The 21,031-nt window shown below is 41.5% G+C and overlaps 2 protein-coding genes across 2 annotated transcripts in view; one reads left to right on the forward strand and one right to left on the reverse strand.

Annotated features, from left to right (window-relative positions):
• pkd1a (polycystic kidney disease 1a) overlaps positions 1–448 on the reverse strand; it is a 50,262-nt gene extending 49,814 nt beyond the window's left edge. The window contains exon 1 of the mRNA XM_076090851.1: positions 174–448. Coding sequence (XP_075946966.1) covers positions 174–448 — 275 coding nt within the window. The remainder of the gene's footprint in view (positions 1–173) is intronic.
• Positions 449–9,274: 8,826 nt separating this feature from the next.
• LOC142948655 (somatostatin-like receptor F_48D10.1) lies at positions 9,275–14,301 on the forward strand. The gene is made up of 5 exons (XM_076090789.1): positions 9,275–9,856; positions 11,267–11,407; positions 11,563–11,835; positions 12,086–12,232; positions 14,134–14,301. Exons 1-5 carry the CDS (start codon positions 9,275–9,277, stop codon positions 14,299–14,301), a joined length of 1,311 nt encoding a protein of 436 aa, XP_075946904.1.
• Positions 14,302–21,031: the final 6,730 nt, after the last annotated feature.

Below are 21,031 nucleotides of genomic sequence, written 5' to 3' on the forward strand. Positions count from 1 at the left end.
TATTACCTGCTTGCCACGTTAATTTAAGTAAATATGCCCCATCGGGATTATTTTAAATCTCAATAGGAGCATGTTTTAAACTATTCCCACTATTAAAACCGAGTAATATTGAGTTAATGCACCCTTCACTGGACATCCCTGCCCTCCTCGGACTGTTGAGGCACTTTACTTACAGCACGTTGGTGGCCTGCGGGATGTCTGCCGCTGCTGGGGCCCTCTCCAGCCCGATGTTGGAGCAGTTGACGACGCAGGACAACTGGGGCCCCGGCAGCGTGCAGCTGCAGTTAACGGGACAGGGGCTGCAGCTCCTGCCGCCGTCCCCCTGTGGCCCGGAGCCCCATGCCTCCAGGCAGCAAAGCGCCACAAGCAGACTGGAAAAGAAGCTAAACCTCGGGACGCAGACGCCATGTTTTCGCTTGGATAAAGTCTGTCCATTTCCACAAGGCATAGCTCACTCACATCTCATCGCCTCTGATGGTGTAAGTCCTCTCAGTCTGGGAAGGAACAGACGACACAGGACAAAGGCAAACAGACGCGTCCCTTTTTCACGGCGTTCATGTGAGGAGACAAACAGAGAGGAAGGGATGAATAGACACCGTTATGTCCCCTGCGTGTTCCTCTATTCCGTGGATCGGATCCCCTTCTTCTGAAAATCTAACGGAGCTTCTCCAGAATCCTTCCAGGGAGAAAAAAAAGTTTTTGAGAACTTCCTCTCTCCTCCTCTTTCCACGTCATGCAGTTCTCTGAGCAGCCGCTGCGCGCGGAGCCCTGCACGCTGCTTCATGTCCCCTCATTCCTTTCTATGTAAAAGCACTTAGTCTAATATTCTACTCACAGTCTTGTATTGAACACAACTTACAAATAAAATGGAAATAATTACAAAAAGTTAAAAAACAAATATGTAATTGGTGTTCATTTTTAATCTAGTACCACTTGATATTATTTGTGGTTGTCTCTCTTTTACCAGGTTATTAGATTAACAGGCCGGTGGACGTATTGGCCCCTATTGACTCCTATTGACCCCTGATTAATCACATATTTATTGAGGAATATGTAGCAATTTGACACAAGTCTGGTGAGACTTTGACATTTCAACTGACATGAACAAGTATCCACATGTCCCCGACCAAATCAGCACTTAATTACAAACCAATTAAATTAGTAATATTAACTGATATCCAATGAATAATATCAATAGGATTCAGGGACCCTACGGGTCTGGGGCTCTGGGGTACTTGGCTGCTGTCCCCAGTTGATAATAGCCTTGCTCAAGGTGCAAAGTTCAATTTATTCGTTCAATCAATCACAAACAGTGCTCCCATCCCACCCTGTGTTGATTACAAAGCATGAGAAAATAAACACCTATGTTTTGTTGGGCTCAAATGTGAATTGTAATCTCAAGGTTAGTCCTCACAATGGTGCTGTTCATTTTCAGGTTGGTGCAGACACCAAAAACATGAAAGGTATCAGCTCTCCTGTCTGAAATACAGAGTCTCTCTGGGCTTAATCTCCTTGTATTGGAGACCTTTATGTGTTTCTAATGGTAGACTAATAGAGGCTGTACATTGTCGTTGTGAGTCCCCCCCCCCCCCCCCCTTTGTTTTTACAATAACCAGATATCATACCTGACAATATTCACTATTCAATTAACAATAGCACTTTGTGTCATACATTTTGACCAATCTTCAGTGTTTTTCTCCTCTTTGCTGTCTTTGGAGGAGGTGATGGAGGTTTTTCATCTGGCAGGTCTGTCTTGATAGAACGTCTGTCTCTGGGTGGTTTGTGCAATAAAACCCAGCATGAGGTTGAGCCAAGCGAAGGTGGAAGCTCTCTAAACTCAATCAAATCAATTGACTTTCAGATAACATGTCTAGATGTTTTCGTGGCACAACAACAAATTTACAAATTTGCGACAGCAGCACGGGCTCATCAGTCTGTGTGCATGCATGTCTGCTTCTCAGTATCTCTGCAGAAGAAGAGCTACATGTCAGTGGATGGAAGTTGTGGCCTCTATTGCAGCCTCCACTAGATTCTGAAATAATTTAAAAGATTTAAAAAAGTACAAAAATGCATGAATTTGTCAGGAGTAAGAGATCACCGTGCTTTCCTTTATCTTGAGGCCTCCTTCACCCACAGAGATGTGAAAGTATTTCATCTGAAGTGTGGAAATGACACAGATCTGCTGTGATTTGATTGTGAAATAACAGTTGTAAAGCTTCTTTCACATTTTAGAAACACGTCTCCCCCCCCTTCACTTCTTTCACCCTTCCTTCTCTCTCGGCAGTATTTCCTGAAGCAGTGCAGGGCACGTGTTAGAGGTGTTTGAGTTGGCCAGGGCCCAGCCATCCTCGCTGCAGGCATCTGGGGCACTGTACAAAGAAAAGAAGAGTCCCACAATAACTCCTGCGCTCTCTTATCCTCATCGGCAGTATTTCAGTGCAGAGTTCAGACTTGAGAAGGAAAACGTGTGTGAATGGAAGAGCGAGTGGCTCAAATGTTTTAAGGCCAAATAACTCAAGTTTTTCACAGCGAGTATATGACACTGTAATGAATTTGCACTATTTTAATACCTAACAGTATAATGCTATATAGTCAATAGGTTTTGTTTCTCCTTTAAGCTTGTTCAAACCATCTTTTTTCAGACTGTGAGAGCTCATAATCTGTGTTCCAACTCTTAATTGAAGCTTATGATGTTTAGATTGAGTGAAGTATTGAAAGCAGAAACTGTTGTTATTTATGGATGAACCATTCAATCAAATGGAAATCATTTTGATGTCATTGTTTATACATATTTCCTTCGAGCTCAGCTTAACATATTATGTATTTTTGTGTGAGTTTGTAAAGACCCGTAAAGAAAACGGTGAGAATGTGTATTAAGTAGAAGCATTATCCCTTAAAATGTGAACAAATAGAGTTTCACCTTGATGCATGTCATGATTTTATCCAAGACGGTGTGTTCTTTACAGCCAACATTTCATCTTGGGGTGAAACTGGTTTAACAATGAAGCTTTAGATAATTTCTCAAGTGCATCGCCCATAATTACAGTCGTAGATTCTCAAAGACTTCACAAGCCCACATTTTAGAAAATGATTATCATCACTGTCAAGCACAGAGAACATCTGGGGTGTTTGACCGGAGACCACTGAGCCACCAGAGCGCTCCCTGAAGAGACACATTGATTTCTTACTATGTTCCGGTTGGTTAGCTTTAGTTGCATTTAATCAAATAATCCGGATTTCAGACAATAATGTGATTATTTTAAAATTCTGCTCCTCAAATGATTCTAAACAAATGTGTAAATGCACAGCAGCGCCTTTCTGAGGCCGTATTTAGGCCAACGTATTTAGTTTTGATTTATTCTGGTGATATTATGATATATCGTATTGATGGATACCAGAACATTCTTTGTACTATCAGGATATACTGTTCATCCTGTTCTAACCATGAAACAGTCGGTCCCGTCGACTAATGAAGCTGCACTGCTGAACCACTTCATCCAAATGCATGAAATGTAGTATTTTGCATTTGTCCGGCGGGCCGAGTGAAGGTAAAATGAGCTTGGCTCCTGTTTGGTTACGGGGAGGGTCCTCCAGCCCGGCACGGAAAACAGCACTTACTGAGGCCTCCGTCTGTGTTATTGTAGGGCTACAGGAAGAGGGGGGAGAGAGAGGGGAGGGTCTGGAGAGGGTGAGGGCCCACCACTGGGTATTGTATGATATCTTATGAAAAGTCATACCTCATTTTTTAGTTACCAAACAACTCAGTTAGGTTTAGGCAACAAAAGCACTAAGGTTTAGGAAAAGATCGTCGTTTGGGTTCAAATAACTTACATACACTATAGTTTCGAGACAAATAAATCAACGTTGACTTCTTTTCTCACTTGGGGAATGAACAGCGGCCTCCTTGCTGAAGGATTGGTGTTTGTTGGACCCGTGCCCCTCCCCTCCCTCTCACCCTGTGTGTGCTTTTGCAGTGTTTATACTTTCTCGCTCATGATTACGTGGATGACATACGAAATGATTTAGTGGGATATCGATGAATTAAGGCACATTATTTTTTGCAGGTATAGCTCTGCGAATGCTGGATGAGACCAACCTGATGTCCACAAGCCTTGAAAATGATTTTCAGGATATGGCTCCTAATGTAATCCAGATTCAGAGTTTAATCACATATATAGACATTGCGTAGTATGGAGCACAAACAACACATGAAGCACAATAATTAGAAAAGAATTGCACTTCATGTAAGTCAACGAGTCTGTATATTTTGTTCTTCTTTTCCACAATAAAGTATACTGTACACAGTCACAATGATAAGATGGTGCATTATGTGAAAGCTACAGCGCCAAGTCAACAGTTCTCAACAGAGACTGAGAAAAATGTTTTTTGAAAATTCAATTAACAAAAGAATCTTTTATAGACACAAACATTTGTCCAGATTCTTTGTTGACTGCAGATGTAAAACTCGGAAGGACGTTTTTTTAGGAGTTGGCAGTGAGAGCATTGCCAGTCACTGCTACACAATAGTGAACAGAAAAGAAGATAATTCATTGATTCAAACTTGATTATACAATGCGGAAATCTTCTCAGCCTGGTTGAGACTGGGTTTGGTGAGGTATAAACAGGTCTATTATATCATCATTTTGTTTTGTTTATTTTTGACAGAGGGAAAGAGAGAACAAGCAAGAGACGAGAGAGTTTAGTTTTTTTGAGGTATGTGACACAGTGCCTCCTTTGCCACAGTAATAACTGTAACAAAGCATTGATATTTAAATAATCAGTTCATCTTTTTTCCAACAACATTTTGTTTTTATTGATTTTATAATAAATGTCCTCAACTGTTTCCAGCCGATTGTTTGCCTTTAGATGTTCCATTTTATTCATTTTTCATTTGTTTGAGTGCTGTCTCATTCTCATGATCTAAAAAATATATAATTTCCTCATTTTGTAGGCTTATGAGACGTGTTCTCAGGTGTGTTTTTCTGTGTACCCTGTTCTAAATTAAACTAACATTTCTTTATATGTTTATATTTCGAGCAGGAGAGTATTAAGATGCATGTGTTTTCACTGACACTAATATTTTCATTCTCTTCTTTCTGTGGCCAGCCGTGTCTTATTCTCTCTCACACACACACTGCCCACAGGACAATAATGTCCTCTGACAGGCTGGTAAGGTCAACCCTTGGGCTGTGTTATAGCTGCACTGCAGGGGGTTGTTCTGGAGATGGGCATAAACCTTCAAGTCCTTACCCAACTGACACTTAGATATTAACTGAAGAATGTGTGTCTATCTAAGTGTGGTTTTGTCAGACTGTGTGTGTGTGAGTGTGTGTGTGTGTGTGTGTGTGTGTGTGTGTGTGTGTGTGTGTGTGTGTGTGCGCGTGGTAGTGCAACCATGTTCCCTGCAGAGAAGGAAGCAATAAAAAGAGGTAACATGGTAAGCTACAAAGCAATGGAAGTTAAGGATAAATGTTATGATCATAGAAGCGTAAGAGCATCATGATGTAGATGCTCTGTCTGCTGCTCTACTGTCCAAGTGTGTGTGTGTGTGTGTGTGTGTGTGTGTGTGTGTGTGTGTGTGTGTGTGTGTGTGTGCAGAGAGAGAGAGTCACGGGTAGAAACAGTCTGGTAGATACACATCTTTGTGACTGACATTTAGAGATGCACATAATGAGACATGCAGCTTTCATAATAAATCAAATGGATAGTGTGACAGGAAACACTACATTTTAAAAGCCTTAAAATAATTAGATGTCTAACTAACTGTGTGGTTGCATTGGAAATCTTATTTAGCATGCGTGAGCCATCAGTCTAAGCAATTCATCAGCAGAACATTAAATGCTAACTTATCTCTAATAACATTGTGAGTGGGCTTCACATGCCCACATTACACAGGAAAAGGAAACTGTTAGCAGCCTCTTGTGCTCTTCTCTACCGGGTCGTCTTGCAGAATGTGGCAGTGGAAATCTTACGCTGTGGCAGAACAGATGTCTACTTGACCTTGATTTCACCACACCACAATATTTATGTCAAGGAGAAAAAGCTTTAAGGTCTAAGCACTTACAGAATTGCTTGATTGCTTTAGCTCCATGCACCTTGCAACTAGGTGTAATAGACTAGATCCAACCTTCCACATAACAGCAGTCCGAACCATGTTTTCTGTAAATTGTCTGCACAGTATAAATTTAGCATATAAAAGGAAGAAAACAATTAATAGCTGCGAATGTCCATTCGTAAATGTCCCAGTGGGCCCTTGTTTGCCAGCCCTGCTGGTATTCGATCAATTTCCAGCTGGCTGGTTCTGCACTATAATGGAAAGTGGCAGCGAGCACGACTCCAAATCTTGAACAGTGTATCGGGTGCACGGTAAGTGGCAGGGACAAAAGAAACAAAGCACCACCACTCACAGATAAAGGTTCTTCTTGTTTATTGTCGTCCACAATAAAGACAGAAGAAGACTTGTGTCTCTCAGGTCAGGGTGTGATTAAAGGGACAGAACATATTAAACGCATACCGGGAAACTGCAATGTCCCCGGTTTGACTTCAGCCAACGACCTTTGGTGCATGTTATGATTCCTGTGTCTGTCTCTATTGTGCTGTCGCATGAAGGCAAAATGCCAAAAATATATTATATTTAAAAACACACTGACACTCTCTCTAAGTTTCACTACTGATATGTGCTCTAATTTAGAACATTACTACTACAGTTTATACTTACATGATCTTTTTATACTGGAGATGACTGCATTCTTCTGCCGGAATACATCTTATAGATAGCACTGACTAATCCCCATTGAGTTGAGGTGAGACTTACAGTACACGTAGACGGGAAGGTTGAGTCAGTATGAACAGAAAACAAGGAATTAATTGATTTATATGGCTATTGATGCTTGTATATCAACCCTGTACAGAGAAATGTTTTACCTGAACATCCAGGAAGCACAGGTGTCTCCGTGAAAACACGCTGATCTTTAGTCTGTAAACCTGTGGAGTTTGTGGCCACTAGTGGCGCTATGGGGCAATCTTTTTATGAGTGGGTCCCTGTTTTGTTTGTATTGTCACTGAATGTAAACATAACTGTTATATACACGAGATATCTCGAGTTAAAGAGCACCTTTAAAGGTCCAGTGTGTAGGATTAAAGGGGATCTATTGACAGAAATGGAATATAATATACAGAAATATGCTTTCATTAGTGTATATTGACTTGAAACTAAGAATCTTGAGTTGTCATTACCTCAGAATGAGCCGTTTATATTACCATAGGGAGCGGGTCCTCTTCACAGTCCTACAGCAGAACAGACAAGCCAAACACTGGCTGTAGCATTTCATGTTTTTATACCTAATGGCCACCGTTGTTCTCTGGAACGCTTGGAAAGGAAGGAGTGAGAGAAGGGGTATCAAGTTGACTGCAATCTGCAACCTCACCACTAGATGCCACTAAATCCTGCACACAGCCCCTTTAAATCACCTTTGGCTGAGTTTATAACTACTTTACTGTTTGGTGGCTTAATCTAAAGCACATAATAATGTTTATGATGAGCATATGTTCTTTCAAGTTATTAACCTGCAAAATAACTAAATCAATTTGTCAGATAACCGTAGTGGAATAAAAAGTAAAAAGAGTAAAAGTGGGCTGACCAGCAGAAAAAGCAAAGTACAAATATCTAAAAGTGTACAAAACTGAATGTAAACTAGTTAGGAAAATGTGTTTAGTTAAATGTCTGTTCCTCTTGTCATTTTGACGGTTAACAGCTCGAAATATAACCCTTCTTTCTCTGTCAAGATCAGAGCCAGTGCTTTGCGCCTCTCTCTCTCTCTCTCTCTCTCTCTCTCTCTCTCTCTCTCTCTCTCTCTCTCTCTCTCTCTCTCTCTCTCTCTCTCTCTCTCTCTCTCTCTCTCTCTCCCTGTGGAAAGAAAGTTAAAGGATGAAAGAGAAGCTGGGAGCTGAGACTGAGACAATCTGCTCAGCACCACGGACAGCGAACAATTGGAGGCTCGGACACAAGCTATCCATCGATATTGGAGAATTAAAGGCGAATCAGAAGACTGAACTGAAAACGAGGAAATTGGGGGATCTACTACTTTTAATTTGATCAAAGACTTGGGCTTTTTCACTGCTTCCCAAAGTAAGCATGTCCTCGTCTTCTCGTCTCTGAGTAAATCATTCATAGCGTATGTGTGATTTAAAAATGTAGCTTTGCAATGCAAGTATTGTCACGATCAGGCTTTGCCCTGTGTGTTCTGTCTTTGTTTCTTTCTGTAGCTCCTCACTCACCTAATCAGTTCATTCAGTGCACCTGCCAGTCACACTCACCTCATCAGCTCATTAGTCTCACCTGTTCACTCTGCCTAGTTCACTATTTAAACCCCTGTCTTTCACTCACTCACTGCCAGGTCATTGTGTTTGTTTTCCGTCCAACCCGCCCGTTTTGCTCGTCCTGTTCCCGGTTTTCCAGCCTGCCTGTTCTGCCTTTTCCTGCCGGATTTCCCCCCTCGTCTTTTGTCTTGTCCCTGGATTCCCTGTTTTGTTTTTGGTTCATTAAAAACCTTTTTTTCACTACACCTGACTGTCTGCGTTTGAGTCCTCATCATGCCCCGTGACAAGTATTACGATTATTGAGAGCATTACGCTGAGTTGAGATACTACCATTGCAGTCATAACCTACATAAACAGTACTATCACCTATATTCATAAAGCAGGCATTATTATAGAACTCGTAGTATTAAAGATCGGCCGTGCGTAAAAGCTGTGGCACTGTTCCAGCTTGACGCGCAACACAGCGGGTGTGTGTTTGCAGGCTGAGAATGAGACGTTACTACGTAAAGAGGAGATAATAATTGGTGGTTCTCTACGGTAACAGCAGTGGCTTTCCGTGCTTAATTACGGACATGACAACTTGTTAAAATGTAGGATACATGGCAACACATCTTTGTCTTTGGAGTTGGCTCATACGCTCCGTTTCCAATGAAATAGCACCGGTTCCCATCTGTGGTCAGAGCGCGCACTCTCTCGCTTGGGCGCCCAAGCACACACTTAAATGTAAACTCTAAATTAGATATGGGATGAAATATGTTGAACCACTTTTTCTTTGTTTTAATCTGATACCTTGTAGTGTGGTTGCTGGTGATTCTCCTCCTGATTCTGTTCCAAATCAAGCATGGAATAAACCAGCATGGCAGAAGTAAAGGTTCTCTTCTAAATCAGTGAAAACACCAGGGAGACAAATCTGCATCTGGACTATGTGCCACCATCTTCCCCTCTGAAACCCACAATGGAGCCCCTAGACCAGACCTACGGGTTTCCCCTCCCATCGGACCTCAACTCATCCTCTGCAGCCACTCCCCTGTCCTTCCTCTGTTCCCACCCCCGCCTCTTCAACGTCTCCTCCAACCTGTCCACGCAAAGCGTTCCCTTTCAGGGCAGCAGCACTCTGATGACAGCGATCATCTCCCTCACAGTCTTCATGGTGGGCCTGACTGGCAACACGCTGGCCATCTATGTGGTGCTGTGCTATGCCAAAATGAAGACAGTCACCAACATCTACATCCTGAACCTGGCTGTGGCCGATGAGCTGTACATCATCGGGCTCCCCTTCCTCACCACGCAGAACGTGCTCTCCTATTGGCCGTTTAGCTCCTTCCTTTGCCGCGTTGTCATGACGGCAGACTCTATGAACCAGTTCACGTCTATTTTCTGCCTGACGGTCATGTCCATCGATCGGTACCTGGCTGTGGTTCATCCAATCCGCAGCACAAAGTGGAGACACCCCCGCGTGGCCAAGGTGGTGAGCGCAGCCGTGTGGGCCGTGTCCTTCGTGGTGGTTCTGCCTGTGGTCATCTTTTCTGATATTCAGGTATAAACTGCAGTTCTGGTCATCCTTTATATCTCGGAGCAAATTAGCTTTAATTAATAGCTGCCCCTGATAAATGTTTTTTTTTTTTAAGTCATTTTCTACTCAGTCCAGTAAACCTCAGAACACAGTAAGATCATTCCTGTTCCTTCTGAAATTGACATTAATAAGGCATTTATTTAAACAGATTATTAACTACAAATGTATTACTTTCCCCCCAGCAACATAATAATAATAATATTAATAATAACTTGTTTGTAATTAGTTTATTTTACCCTGATAGGCTGTATTAAGATCACTCTTTAAAGATACGGGGTAACAAAAAATACAACAAGATCAGAATTAAAGGAATAATTTGCCATTTTGCAAAATACACTAAATTGACTTTGTTGCTCTTGTGTTTGTTTGGTAAATATGAAGCTAAAGCAGACAGTCAGCTGAGCATACGAGCTGGAACCAGTTATGTTCATGTAACAGTAAATAAATCAACAGAGGCTGACTGAGACATTTAATGGAGGTTATCCAGCATGTGTTCATATTTATTTGTGTTTTGTAAACGTTGCTTTTAAGATGAAACTATTTTAAAGGTAAAAGTGCATTCAAAGAAACTGACATAAGTGATTTATAGAGTAACCTGCCCAATAGCAAACTAATGATGAAACAACAATATTTTTCTCCTCAGCTCTGTGGAGCGTGTTCGCATCTTTCAGCTCTTTGTTGACAGAGCTAAAAGGAGAGTAAATATTAGATTATTATACCACACAGTATTATTATATTTGCCCGTAGGTGGCCAGAAACACAACTCTATAGCTCTGTAAATGCTGGGTGTTTAATTAAATAAGCAACAATTTGCTGACAAAACCTGAGAGGTATAAGAACACCTTTGTCTCCATGTACCTTTTGGAATTTATGATTTGACATGAAGAGCTGTGAGGAAAGAATACGTAAGTTGTTGTTGAAATGATTAACACAAAAACTTAAGTCTTTTGAAGTCTTAGAATTCCAGCAGAGGTAATACTATGTGCACATAAAGAAAAGCATTGCAGTAAGTTCTCTAGACAAAGGCCTTTAGAGGTAAGGTAGGCGGAGAATGCAACTTGCTTTACATGCTGTGCTTTACTGCTGAAGACCTTTGGTTTGATAACAATGGGGGACAAGTTGCTTTCTGGTTTTACAGTTGTTTCTTGTTTTCAAACAAAGCACAGTAATGTCTGGAAATCTCGTCCACAAATGCCAAATGTGCTTCTTCAAACCCTTGGAAAGTACAAAGTTCAAAATTCCCTTCCTGTATAATTTAAGAGCTTTGTCGTTTAACACAAATCCTGTGGGCCCCACACTTACTCAAGGTTTGACTGGGCAGATTATGGTTGAATCTTTAAATTATTTTACTCAAGTGATTTAATTTCCCTTTAGGACACATTCAACTCCTGCAACATGAACTGGCCAGAGCCAAAGAACGTGTGGTCGACAGCCTTCATTCTCTACACCGCCACGGTGGGCTTCTTCGGACCGCTGCTCATCATTTGCCTCTGCTACCTACTTATCGTTATCAAGGTGTGTGCACACGTGTTTGTATAAGGCTCATGTATAAATACATACTCAAATCTGCATCAACATAATGACCGTTTCCATCATACTCGACATTCCTCATTTTCATCGTTATCACTCATCACATATTCATCCTGTTCACCATCATCATCATGGTGCAGATTAAGTCATCAGGGGCGCGGGCGGGCTTCACCAAGCGCCGGCGGTCGGAGCGCAAGGTGACGAGGATGGTGGTGGTGATCGTGGTGGTGTTTGTGCTCTGCTGGCTGCCATTCTTCATCATCAACATGGTCAATCTGGTGGTCATCATTCCGGAGTCAAGTGCCACTGCTGGCATCTACTTCTTTGCCGTCATCCTGTCATACGCCAACTCCTGTGCCAACCCGGTGCTCTACGGCTTCCTGTCGGACAACTTCAGACAGAGCTTCAGAAAAGTAGGTTTTGTCCTCTGGGTATTAAAACACTGTAGAGAGGAAGGTTGAAGAAGTAGTTGAAGCTTGTTAATTAAAAAGTTATATCAGGGTGTCTAAAATGACAGTATAACCATTCTGACCAGATCTGCTCTCTAGCCTGGTTGTCAAACGCGGTTTTCTCATCTTACCATATATAGTTAATGACCTTTATCACAATGGCTGGAGATTTATTATCTAGTCTCTACTGTCAATTGTTGTTGTGGCCCTGCAGGTGCTGTGTGTGAGTAATGTGAGGTGCAAAGCCAACGGTGTGGATGATGGCGACCCCAGTGCTCAGCGCACTGAGAAAACCACAGCACACGAATGCCTCGTCCTCTCCCCTCGTAACCAGGCCTACCACGACCCCCAGAGCAGCCAGGTACTGTCTGTGTGTGTGTGTGTGTGTGTGTGTGTGGGGGGGGGGGGGGGGGGGGAATACAAGTGACAAGGGAAAAAAAAACAAAAAACAGATGTTATAATAAAAAGAATGTATGTTGAGTGCAGCGATGATGCTATTCTGACTATTTTCAGGACAATTAAGATGCTTGGCTAATATGAAATCCTTTAATCATACACACACACACACACACACACACACACTCTCTGCATCACCAATAAATGTGATGCATCAGTTTTGGCATTTCTACCGATGAAGAGTCCAACAACTAAATGAATCAACAGGCAGGTGTGGGCAGCTAATTGCAGAAGGATGTAAAATGAATGCTGCTGTGGAGGCAATGAGAAAATCTGAAGGCTGAAGTGAAAGATTACGAGGTTACAGTAGGTTTATGTGTGTGTATATATGTGTGCGTCATAAAGAAATCGAAAGGAAAGGAAAAAAGCTTTGATTCAGGCAGCATGCTCAGTCTCTGGAGCGTTGGGCTTTGTGTCCAATTAGATTACTCGTACAAGAGCAGTGAGGTGCATTAGACCTCCATAAGTCACAGTGTGTAAGAGTGTATATACAGAGTAAATGTTAATGAGTCCAGTGCTCTACTATTGATTGGATCTCTGGTTATTCTCAGAGTTTAACTTCATGTCGTATCTCTTCATCATCATGCGACCAAAAGCAAATTAATACTGACAAACGCACACACGCATATACATATACATTGCACCACAGACCATTTTTTTATATTTACAATACCGCTACGGACCGGCCGAAGCCAAAGAGTGAGATGGTTCACATTCCTGGTCACGATCAAGTATGTTTTGTCTCAGGCAGGATCCGTCTCTATTTATTCTCCCAACCAACAAATAATTCTTGATACGAGCTAGAAAATGACAGAGAAAATAGAGCCCGCACGAGAGAACTGGGGAGGATCAACAGGAAAAACAGGAACGTAAAATTAAAGTTGTAATCCATGAAATCTTAGTCCATCATTTGTAAATGTAATTTGGGTGGTGTGACAGCCAAGTACAGTTCACAGTAATACCACAGGTTTGAGAATTCTGGTTCAATTAGCAGTACTGCTCTGATATGGTGTCAAGAGAGTATAGAAGGCAGTGAGGTTTATGTAGGATTATATGCCGCATCATTTCCTGCAAAGCCCTCATGTGTGTGCGAAGGCAATTATGTCACGGTTCCGGGGCAGAGCAGAGACTCAAGAGCAGACACAGACACTGGAGACGAGGTGATGTAGAAGGCAAAGTCTTTTACTAGGCTCCAAGCAGTCAAACACAGGAAGTCAGTTTCTAAAGGCAAACAAAAACGACAAGAGGCAGGCAAAAATCCACAAACCGAGAACGAGGTAAAGTAACAAACCATAGAAATTGACACGAGAGAATACTGCTGGAAGGCGATGACACACGGGGTAGGACAAAGACAATCTGGCAAACAGAACAGGGAAAGCAGGGGAGTATGTGTGTGCGGGGTTGTCAGAGGGAAAAACCAGGGGCAGGTGATTGAACGCAGGTGTGGTGAATGAGTAATCATTACAATCAGTATATTTTTGTTGGGAGAATATCAGGAAGTAATGAGGTAAAATGAAACAACGGCAGTGGCACAATTCAAGGTGATTATTGCAAAAATAGCTTATAATAGGCTTGTTTTTGCAGAATCAGAATGTTTCCTCGCAGCCTGTAAATATTCAAAGGCCTGATACTGTTCCACAGTCCGGAGGGTGGAAACCTCTACTTTAAACATAATGTAGACTCATCCTGCTAACCCAGAGATGTATTATGTTAATTCTTTAATTTAAATCTCCCCACTTCTTTTGATGCCTTTCTCCTTTATTCCCTTCCTCCTTGACTCTGGCCCTCTTCTTCCTCTTTCTGAAGATCTCTCCTCATCCTCCAGGCTCGCCTATCTCCCACACAGCAGCAGACCTGCACCGTTCCTCCCCTACATGTCAACCTCCCTCCACTTGCCCAGGAATGGGACCCACCACAGCCACAGCGGCCTCCACAGCAGCCTCCACGGTACCCTCCGTGGTAACCCTGGCTTAACCTCCAACCCTCAACAAGTCACATTTTTCTTTCCATACAGCCATTTGACATAAGTGCCTTCTCCGCCGCTGTCAGCAGGTATCCCGGCTCCTAAACGGACAAAGGAACATTCGCTCCGTACTTCTCTCACTTTCTGTTCATCTGTTACACAACATGTAAGAATAAACTTACTTTTCAGTACCAAAAATGCCGGAGAGGAGAATATTTCATATCACAAGTTTATTTGGGTAAAACAGGCCTTACAGGGTTGTGATTTAGTCTGAAAGGATGATTGGTACTTTCAGATAAAAATGTACCTCCTCCAGCAGCTTAATGCACTATTTTGTTTCTGTAGTAAAAAGGCATTTTCCTGTTTCAAACTCCCACTCACTTCTGCTCTTTTCACTGTAACTTAAATGGGTAAATTGTGATGATTGACGTTGACATCTGTACAGCTTTGTGGCAAAAGTCTGCTGTAATCCTTTTTGTATACTGTTTGTATTCCAGATAACGGCTTGATTGCTGTTTACCAGCTTCTCAGTCACAGGACATGTGACTCTGTGTTTTCCTGCCGGCTTTGAACACAGACCCTCTGACCTCTTTGTATATATGCCTTTGAATTTGTATCTTTGTGCATTTGCGTGTCAAGTGTGTGTTTATTTGAGGCGCCTTGTTTACTGTATGATAGAATACATACACAGCGGCTATTTCTGATCAGACTCAACTGGCACAGCCTCCATTAGCCTTTGAAATGCTTATAGTGCAAATGTGTCCGCCATGAAGCTTTTAACAGGAAAGGTCAGGGGTTGTTTTTGCGACAGGTGGGAGAGGATTACTGCACAAATGCCAAGAGTGACCATCGCCTGTTGAGGCGATATTATTGCTGAATGTGATCAGTGCCAAGTGCGGCCAACCACACCCACGTCGTTTCTGTCGGATGAGGCAGTGAAAAAGTTCCTTAAAGCTGAACTCCACACGATGTATATTTGCTTTGACTAAACATGAGTTAATCAGACTGTAAACAAACTTTAAAAAATAGGAGACAATTTGGACATAGCTTCTCTCTTTGCCACACACACACACACACACACACACACACTCACCTAGTATAAATGTATGGTAGGACAAAGTATTGCTTTATTAACGCTTATGTAAACAGTTTCTATTGTCTGGTCTTCATATCACATCACCACAGAACCAATGTCTCTATAATAGCAGTCATTGTGTTATTAAGTAAAAGCTGACTGGAATGAAATAGTGTTCACGTTAATGGAATTAGTTAAAGAGTAAAATGAGTTTTGTGTTCGGACACGTAGGAGTGAGAATGAGTCAAATCTCAATGGTGGATGTGTAATGAAAAAGAAAATGAATCAGGGGCTTGCAGTGAGAAGATGCTGATCAGGTGAATATAATAAGCGGAGGCGATGACAGAGAAACTAATGGAAGCTGAAAATGTCAAAGCTGTTCAGAATGAAGGATTTCCAGTGCAAACATACTGTACATTGTATTAGATAACATATAATTGTTCAGATGCTTCAGTGCTGTATGTTTGTTGGGTTTCTGTGATTAAAAAACAGATATTTCTGAACTCCTGAACATGGTATGTCTACCTACACTGATATAAAACCTGATTTGACTTTGCATATCAACTATCCTGTCATGTCTTGCTCCATTAGATTATTTCTATGCATATAGCGACCAGTTCAATTCTGCATAGCAACAAGTCGCAAGGCGTGACAGGGACTAAGTCATGTGTAAACATAAAGAGCGGTGAGACATAATCTATATGAGAAGTGGAGAATGCCTGAAGTAGACATGCTGGGTTAAGCAACAGACTGAGTCAAAGGGCTGATGCAGTGACCATTGATTAGAGCGTTATCAGGACGTAGACATTGTGCAAACACACGCAATAAAAGATGTGTCTGTATATCTAGCCAGTATTCACGACCCTTTGGCAGCCACTGTTCTTCTCCCATTGTTTTATCTCTCCATTTACTCATCCTCTTGTGTTTGCAGTTGTGTCATGCTATTTGGGAGGTTTTGCTCAGTCATCTCTTCCTCTTTGCATCTGTTTCAAACCCACATTGATCAGCTTTCTCCATTTCCTGTCTACCTCTCACTTCATACAGACCAGTTCTCCTGCCACTGAAAGATAATCACGAACAAGTGAAGAGAAACTGTGTATAGAGAGGGACACAAGGTAACTAAGAGAGTGTGCAGCTTTCTTAATCCCACTTCAAACCCTCTTTTAAAAAAATAAAATCAGGTAATATCGTGAAGATGAAATGCATTTACTGTCTGGAGGAGCAAAAGAGTTGACCTGAAGCCTCTGCAGAAATCCTGTGTGTGTGTGTGTGTGTGTGTGTGTGTGTGTGTGTGTGTGTGTTGAAGACCCCCTGGCGAGATTATGAGACTTTTGGACTGGACAGCGAGGTCCACCGGGGAATGAAATGAGGAGCAGGGGTGTTGAAATATGAAAGGCCACGCTGTCGGCGGTCTGCATTTATCGCGGCTCCACAGCTTCTCTCTCTCCTCTTAACACTTTCTGCCAGTCCTTTCTCAACTCTTCAACGCTCTTCTCAGCCCTCTCGACTGCACTCAGCGTCAATGTGTTGCTCCTTTTTTCCTTCTTTCATTTTCTGCAAAAACAAGGGTGTAATGTACACATAGGACACATTACACCATCACACCCTCACTTTAAATGTTTAAAATGTCTAAATGTAAATATTACTTATTGACTAGTGACTCACAGAATTACAAAATACATCAAATGAAAAACTTCCCCTTCTCTTTCCCTCTCACACACGTCACAACGTTTCACACCGTTTGAAAACTATAATGACCATCAAATTAACACTCTATTGAATCTCCTGTCTCAGGCATCTGTCAGTGCTCTTCTTGACCTACAGGGCTGCAAGGTTTTCTCTGCCTGGTATCTAATAACGTTAACTAACCGCAGCTGCAATTAAACCCTGATAAGATAGCTGAGTCTTCTCTCTGACACAAATAGATCCTCATAGCAGAGGTCCTCAATCCTGCTGCTCCAGATTCACACTGCTGCTTGTTTGCCATCGTACCAGTAGCAGTGCACCTCAGCTGTATAACACTCACTATTGACTAAAAGCAGGTTTCTGCGTCTTGAGCACTGGGGGGGGTGCATTAGGCTCCATGCTAGCGCCTCGTCTTCACTTGCCGTCACCTTTATTTTTTTGAGCTGCCAACGATGTATGAGATGTGAGTTTAATTGATTCACTGCTGGGGAGAAAAGACGAGGGATCAAGCAAAGTTTGAATTTGAATGTTAGTCACGGCCAATAAAACAAAGCGTCGCCATAACAATCTTCCATCAGCGTGAGTGGATGAAAGCATGGACCCTGGGAAATGAAAATTAAGAAATTAGAAAAAATTACAATGAATTAGGGCTGATGTCACTTCATCTCTCCTTAATAAAGATAATAAAAGTAAGCATTTCTGTCTTTTGACTATAGAGTCTGTCTAACGTGCAGCAATGAAAGCAGAAGGTCGCGGTTAACATTTCATACCGTTGCCTAAAGAAAGAAAAGGCCTAATTAACACTGGGGACGGGGGACATGTCCCATCAGTGAAAAGAGGTCCAATATCAGCGGCTCCGTTTCAGCTCATTAATTGAATGTCAACCTGCTGTTATGCTGCCAAATGTGCACATGCATATATACGACATAGAGAAAGAAAAACAACAATAACCAGACTTACAAAAGCACATACAATACAAAGAACATAGCCAACAAGAACAAAGGTTAATGACATCACATACTTATGTCATCAACTTATTACGCTTTTTTGAGATTGTAAAATAATATAGAATGAGAAAACTAATGAAAAGTTGTAGTTCCTCTAAAGTGACACGGATTAATAAAGCTCTTTTTTTCGGCATCCAATGGACTAAAACCACCATGAAGACTGTCAATCATGTGTGTTTTCCTGCACGGACCATTAGCACTTTGTTGATATAGACGTACTGTAGACACAGTATGCATGCATAACACTTAAATGGGCTAAATTTCTTCAAAAAAATGTTGGTTTTCACTTATTTGTAATTCGTTTTTTACTGTAATGTCTACAATCATCCACTCTTATCTTACGTTTTGTTTACTTATCTTAACTTCTACTGCATATAAAAAATGTTCTGTAAGTAAACCTTACTTGTTTGTTTTGTATATCTTTTCTTACAATGTTGTAATGTTACAGAGCTCTGGTCACACATCTCTGTGTTCTAGTAGATCTTCACCTATTGTATGTATATGTGTTATCTTTATTTCACAATTACACAGTCAAGCTGTAACAATGTTAAAATCTGATTAAAGTCAGCCACATTCCTACAAAATGTATTTATCTCGATATACCTGGTTCACTGCTTATTCTATATGGACAGAATGTAACATTGCATTTAATACTGAGTAAGAGCAGTCCTGGTGTCATGAAGCTTTCAAAGGACGCGATAAATGAATCCTGACAATAAGAGTGATTAAAAGCAAACACTAGTGATGAATGTGATGGCACGCACACAAACCATAAATGATGACCGTCACCGCAGCTTTTCACGTCAGGCAGCTGAACTTCAGTAAAGAGGGTTTGACACTCACTTGATCTGCTGTAGTTGTCTTCAGATAAGCCTGATCAAGTCCTCTACAACATAACAGTCACACTTCACGTCAATGACACTGTCACACTGCGCCCTCTGCTGGTGCTCGTTCCCTGTTACACCCTTCCAAATTACGTGTATTACTGTTGGATGTTGGATGTGATTTTGTGTTTACCAACTTATTAGGAAGAGCCTCACTTCTGCATCAGGTGACATGTTCCTCTATTACAGTGAATCTGGGCACTGTCGGTTATTTTGAGTTGATCTAACAAACACTGCCCTGCTGCTGCAAGTACTCAATAGAGTTGTAAATTTGTTTACATGACTTGTGGTGAAACCTGTTTACATTGTTGGGACTCGCCTTTCTTAAGGGGAAATATTACATTTTAGGGCGAAGCCTTGGTTTAAGTTAGGTGAGTTAAGGGTTAGGCTGGTAGCGGTTATGGTTTGGGTAAGTCTCCAGGAAATGAATGTAAGTCAATGAAATGTCCCCAAAAGTCATGAAAACACAACTGTGTGTGTGTGTTTCTACATGCCAGTAAAAGCTACCACAACATTTTTCTGTGACATTTTGCTGGACATGTTTGCGTTTCTCAACATTGAATTCAATCAGCCAGCACTCCTCAGCAGAATAAGGATAAAGATAAGGATGTTTATTGTCATTGTAAAAACTAAATTAAGTTGGTGACTCATCAGTCAGTAGCAGCAACAAGGTAAAAAATGATAACCCTTGTACTCCCAGTCAGTTTCACTACAAATCCTCAAACGTGGCTCTTTTGCATTAGCTGCTGACAGGTGTGTTAGAGAAGTCTCTTACATGCAAATACATTTCTGAAATAAACCATTGGACATTGGGTACTATTTGCATGTATGTCAGAGAGATGAAAGTGTAGGTGTCATGAAGCTTTCAAAGGACGAGATAAATGAATCCTGACAATAAGAGTGATTAAAAGCAAACACTAGTGATGAATGTGATGGCACGCACACAAACCATAAATGATGACCGTCACCGCAGCTTTTCACGTCAGGCAGCTGAACTTCAGTAAAGAGGGTTTGACACTCACTTGATCTGCTGTAGTTGTCTTCAGATAAGCCTGATCAAGTCCTCTACAACATAACAGTCACACTTCACGTCAATGACACTGTCACACTGCGCCCTCTGCTGGTGCTCGTTCCCTCTAACACCCTTCCAAATTACATGTATTACTGTTGGATGTTGGATGTGATTTTGTGTTTACCAACTTATTAGGAAGAGCCTCACTTCTGCATCAGGTGACATGTTCCTCTATTACAGTGAATCTGGGCACTGTCGGTTATTTTGAGTTGATCTAACAAACACTGCCCTGCTGCTGCAAGTACTCAATAGAGTTGTAAATTTAAACTTTAAACTTTATTCATCAGGAATTGCCACCACAGTGTGTTAATTTACTGTTTACACTAGTTAGCCTTTTTAATGGGAGTATATATTTGTGACCTATTTTAGTGCTTGGAGGAGACACACTGGGGAATAGAGTATAATGCATTGTTGATTTTGGTAACAATAAGACAAATATGGAACAATGCCAGCCATATCATTTAAAGTTGTTTTCATGTCAGCCTTCTAAATTTACATTTTATTCTGATCACACAAATATTTAAGATATTTAAGAATCTTAGAATAACATGAAATACAGTGAACAAAACAAGATAACACTGTCTATTTAAATAATTGTGTTGGAAGTGTTAATGTGGCAAGGCACTGCAGAAACAAGTAATAGTGATTTATTTCCACTACAAATATATGTTGTAATGAGAGAATAGCATTTCGTAATTCAACAAACAGTGAAATCCACACCTATGATGACTGCACCTTTTTCACTGTTGCTCCACCTTCTCTCTACATTTGTTTTTATGGTCTTTGTCAGTTGTTCTCAAACAGCAGAGGAAGAAGCAGTGCCAGGACCTCACACTCCCTCCTGACCTTATATTAAGGTAAGCAGCATTACATCCGTCTTCAAAATGAAACATACACACACAGGCTCAGAGTCAGAAGGAATACTACATGATAGCAGAACCTGAAAGTTTATTGTTTGTCTGCTTCTCTTGACTTATACACCCCCCCCCCCCCCCCCCCCCCCCTGTCACTGGAATT

This window comes from Anarhichas minor, unplaced genomic scaffold, assembly GCF_050575085.1.
Source record: "Anarhichas minor isolate MPS153535 unplaced genomic scaffold, ASM5057508v1 ptg000012l, whole genome shotgun sequence".
Classification (NCBI taxonomy): domain Eukaryota; kingdom Metazoa; phylum Chordata; class Actinopteri; order Perciformes; family Anarhichadidae; genus Anarhichas; species Anarhichas minor.

Bases quoted from the DNA above. Each gene is read 5' to 3' on its own strand.
- LOC142948655 (XM_076090789.1), top strand. From the start codon at position 9,275: ATGGAGCCCCTAGACCAGACCTACGGGTTTCCCCTCCCATCGGACCTC. The intron at 9,857-11,266 runs GTATAAACTGCA...ATTTCCCTTTAG, and splicing joins TCATCTTTTCTGATATTCAG to GACACATTCAACTCCTGCAA. The intron at 12,233-14,133 runs GTACTGTCTGTG...CTCTTTCTGAAG, and splicing joins ACGACCCCCAGAGCAGCCAG to ATCTCTCCTCATCCTCCAGG.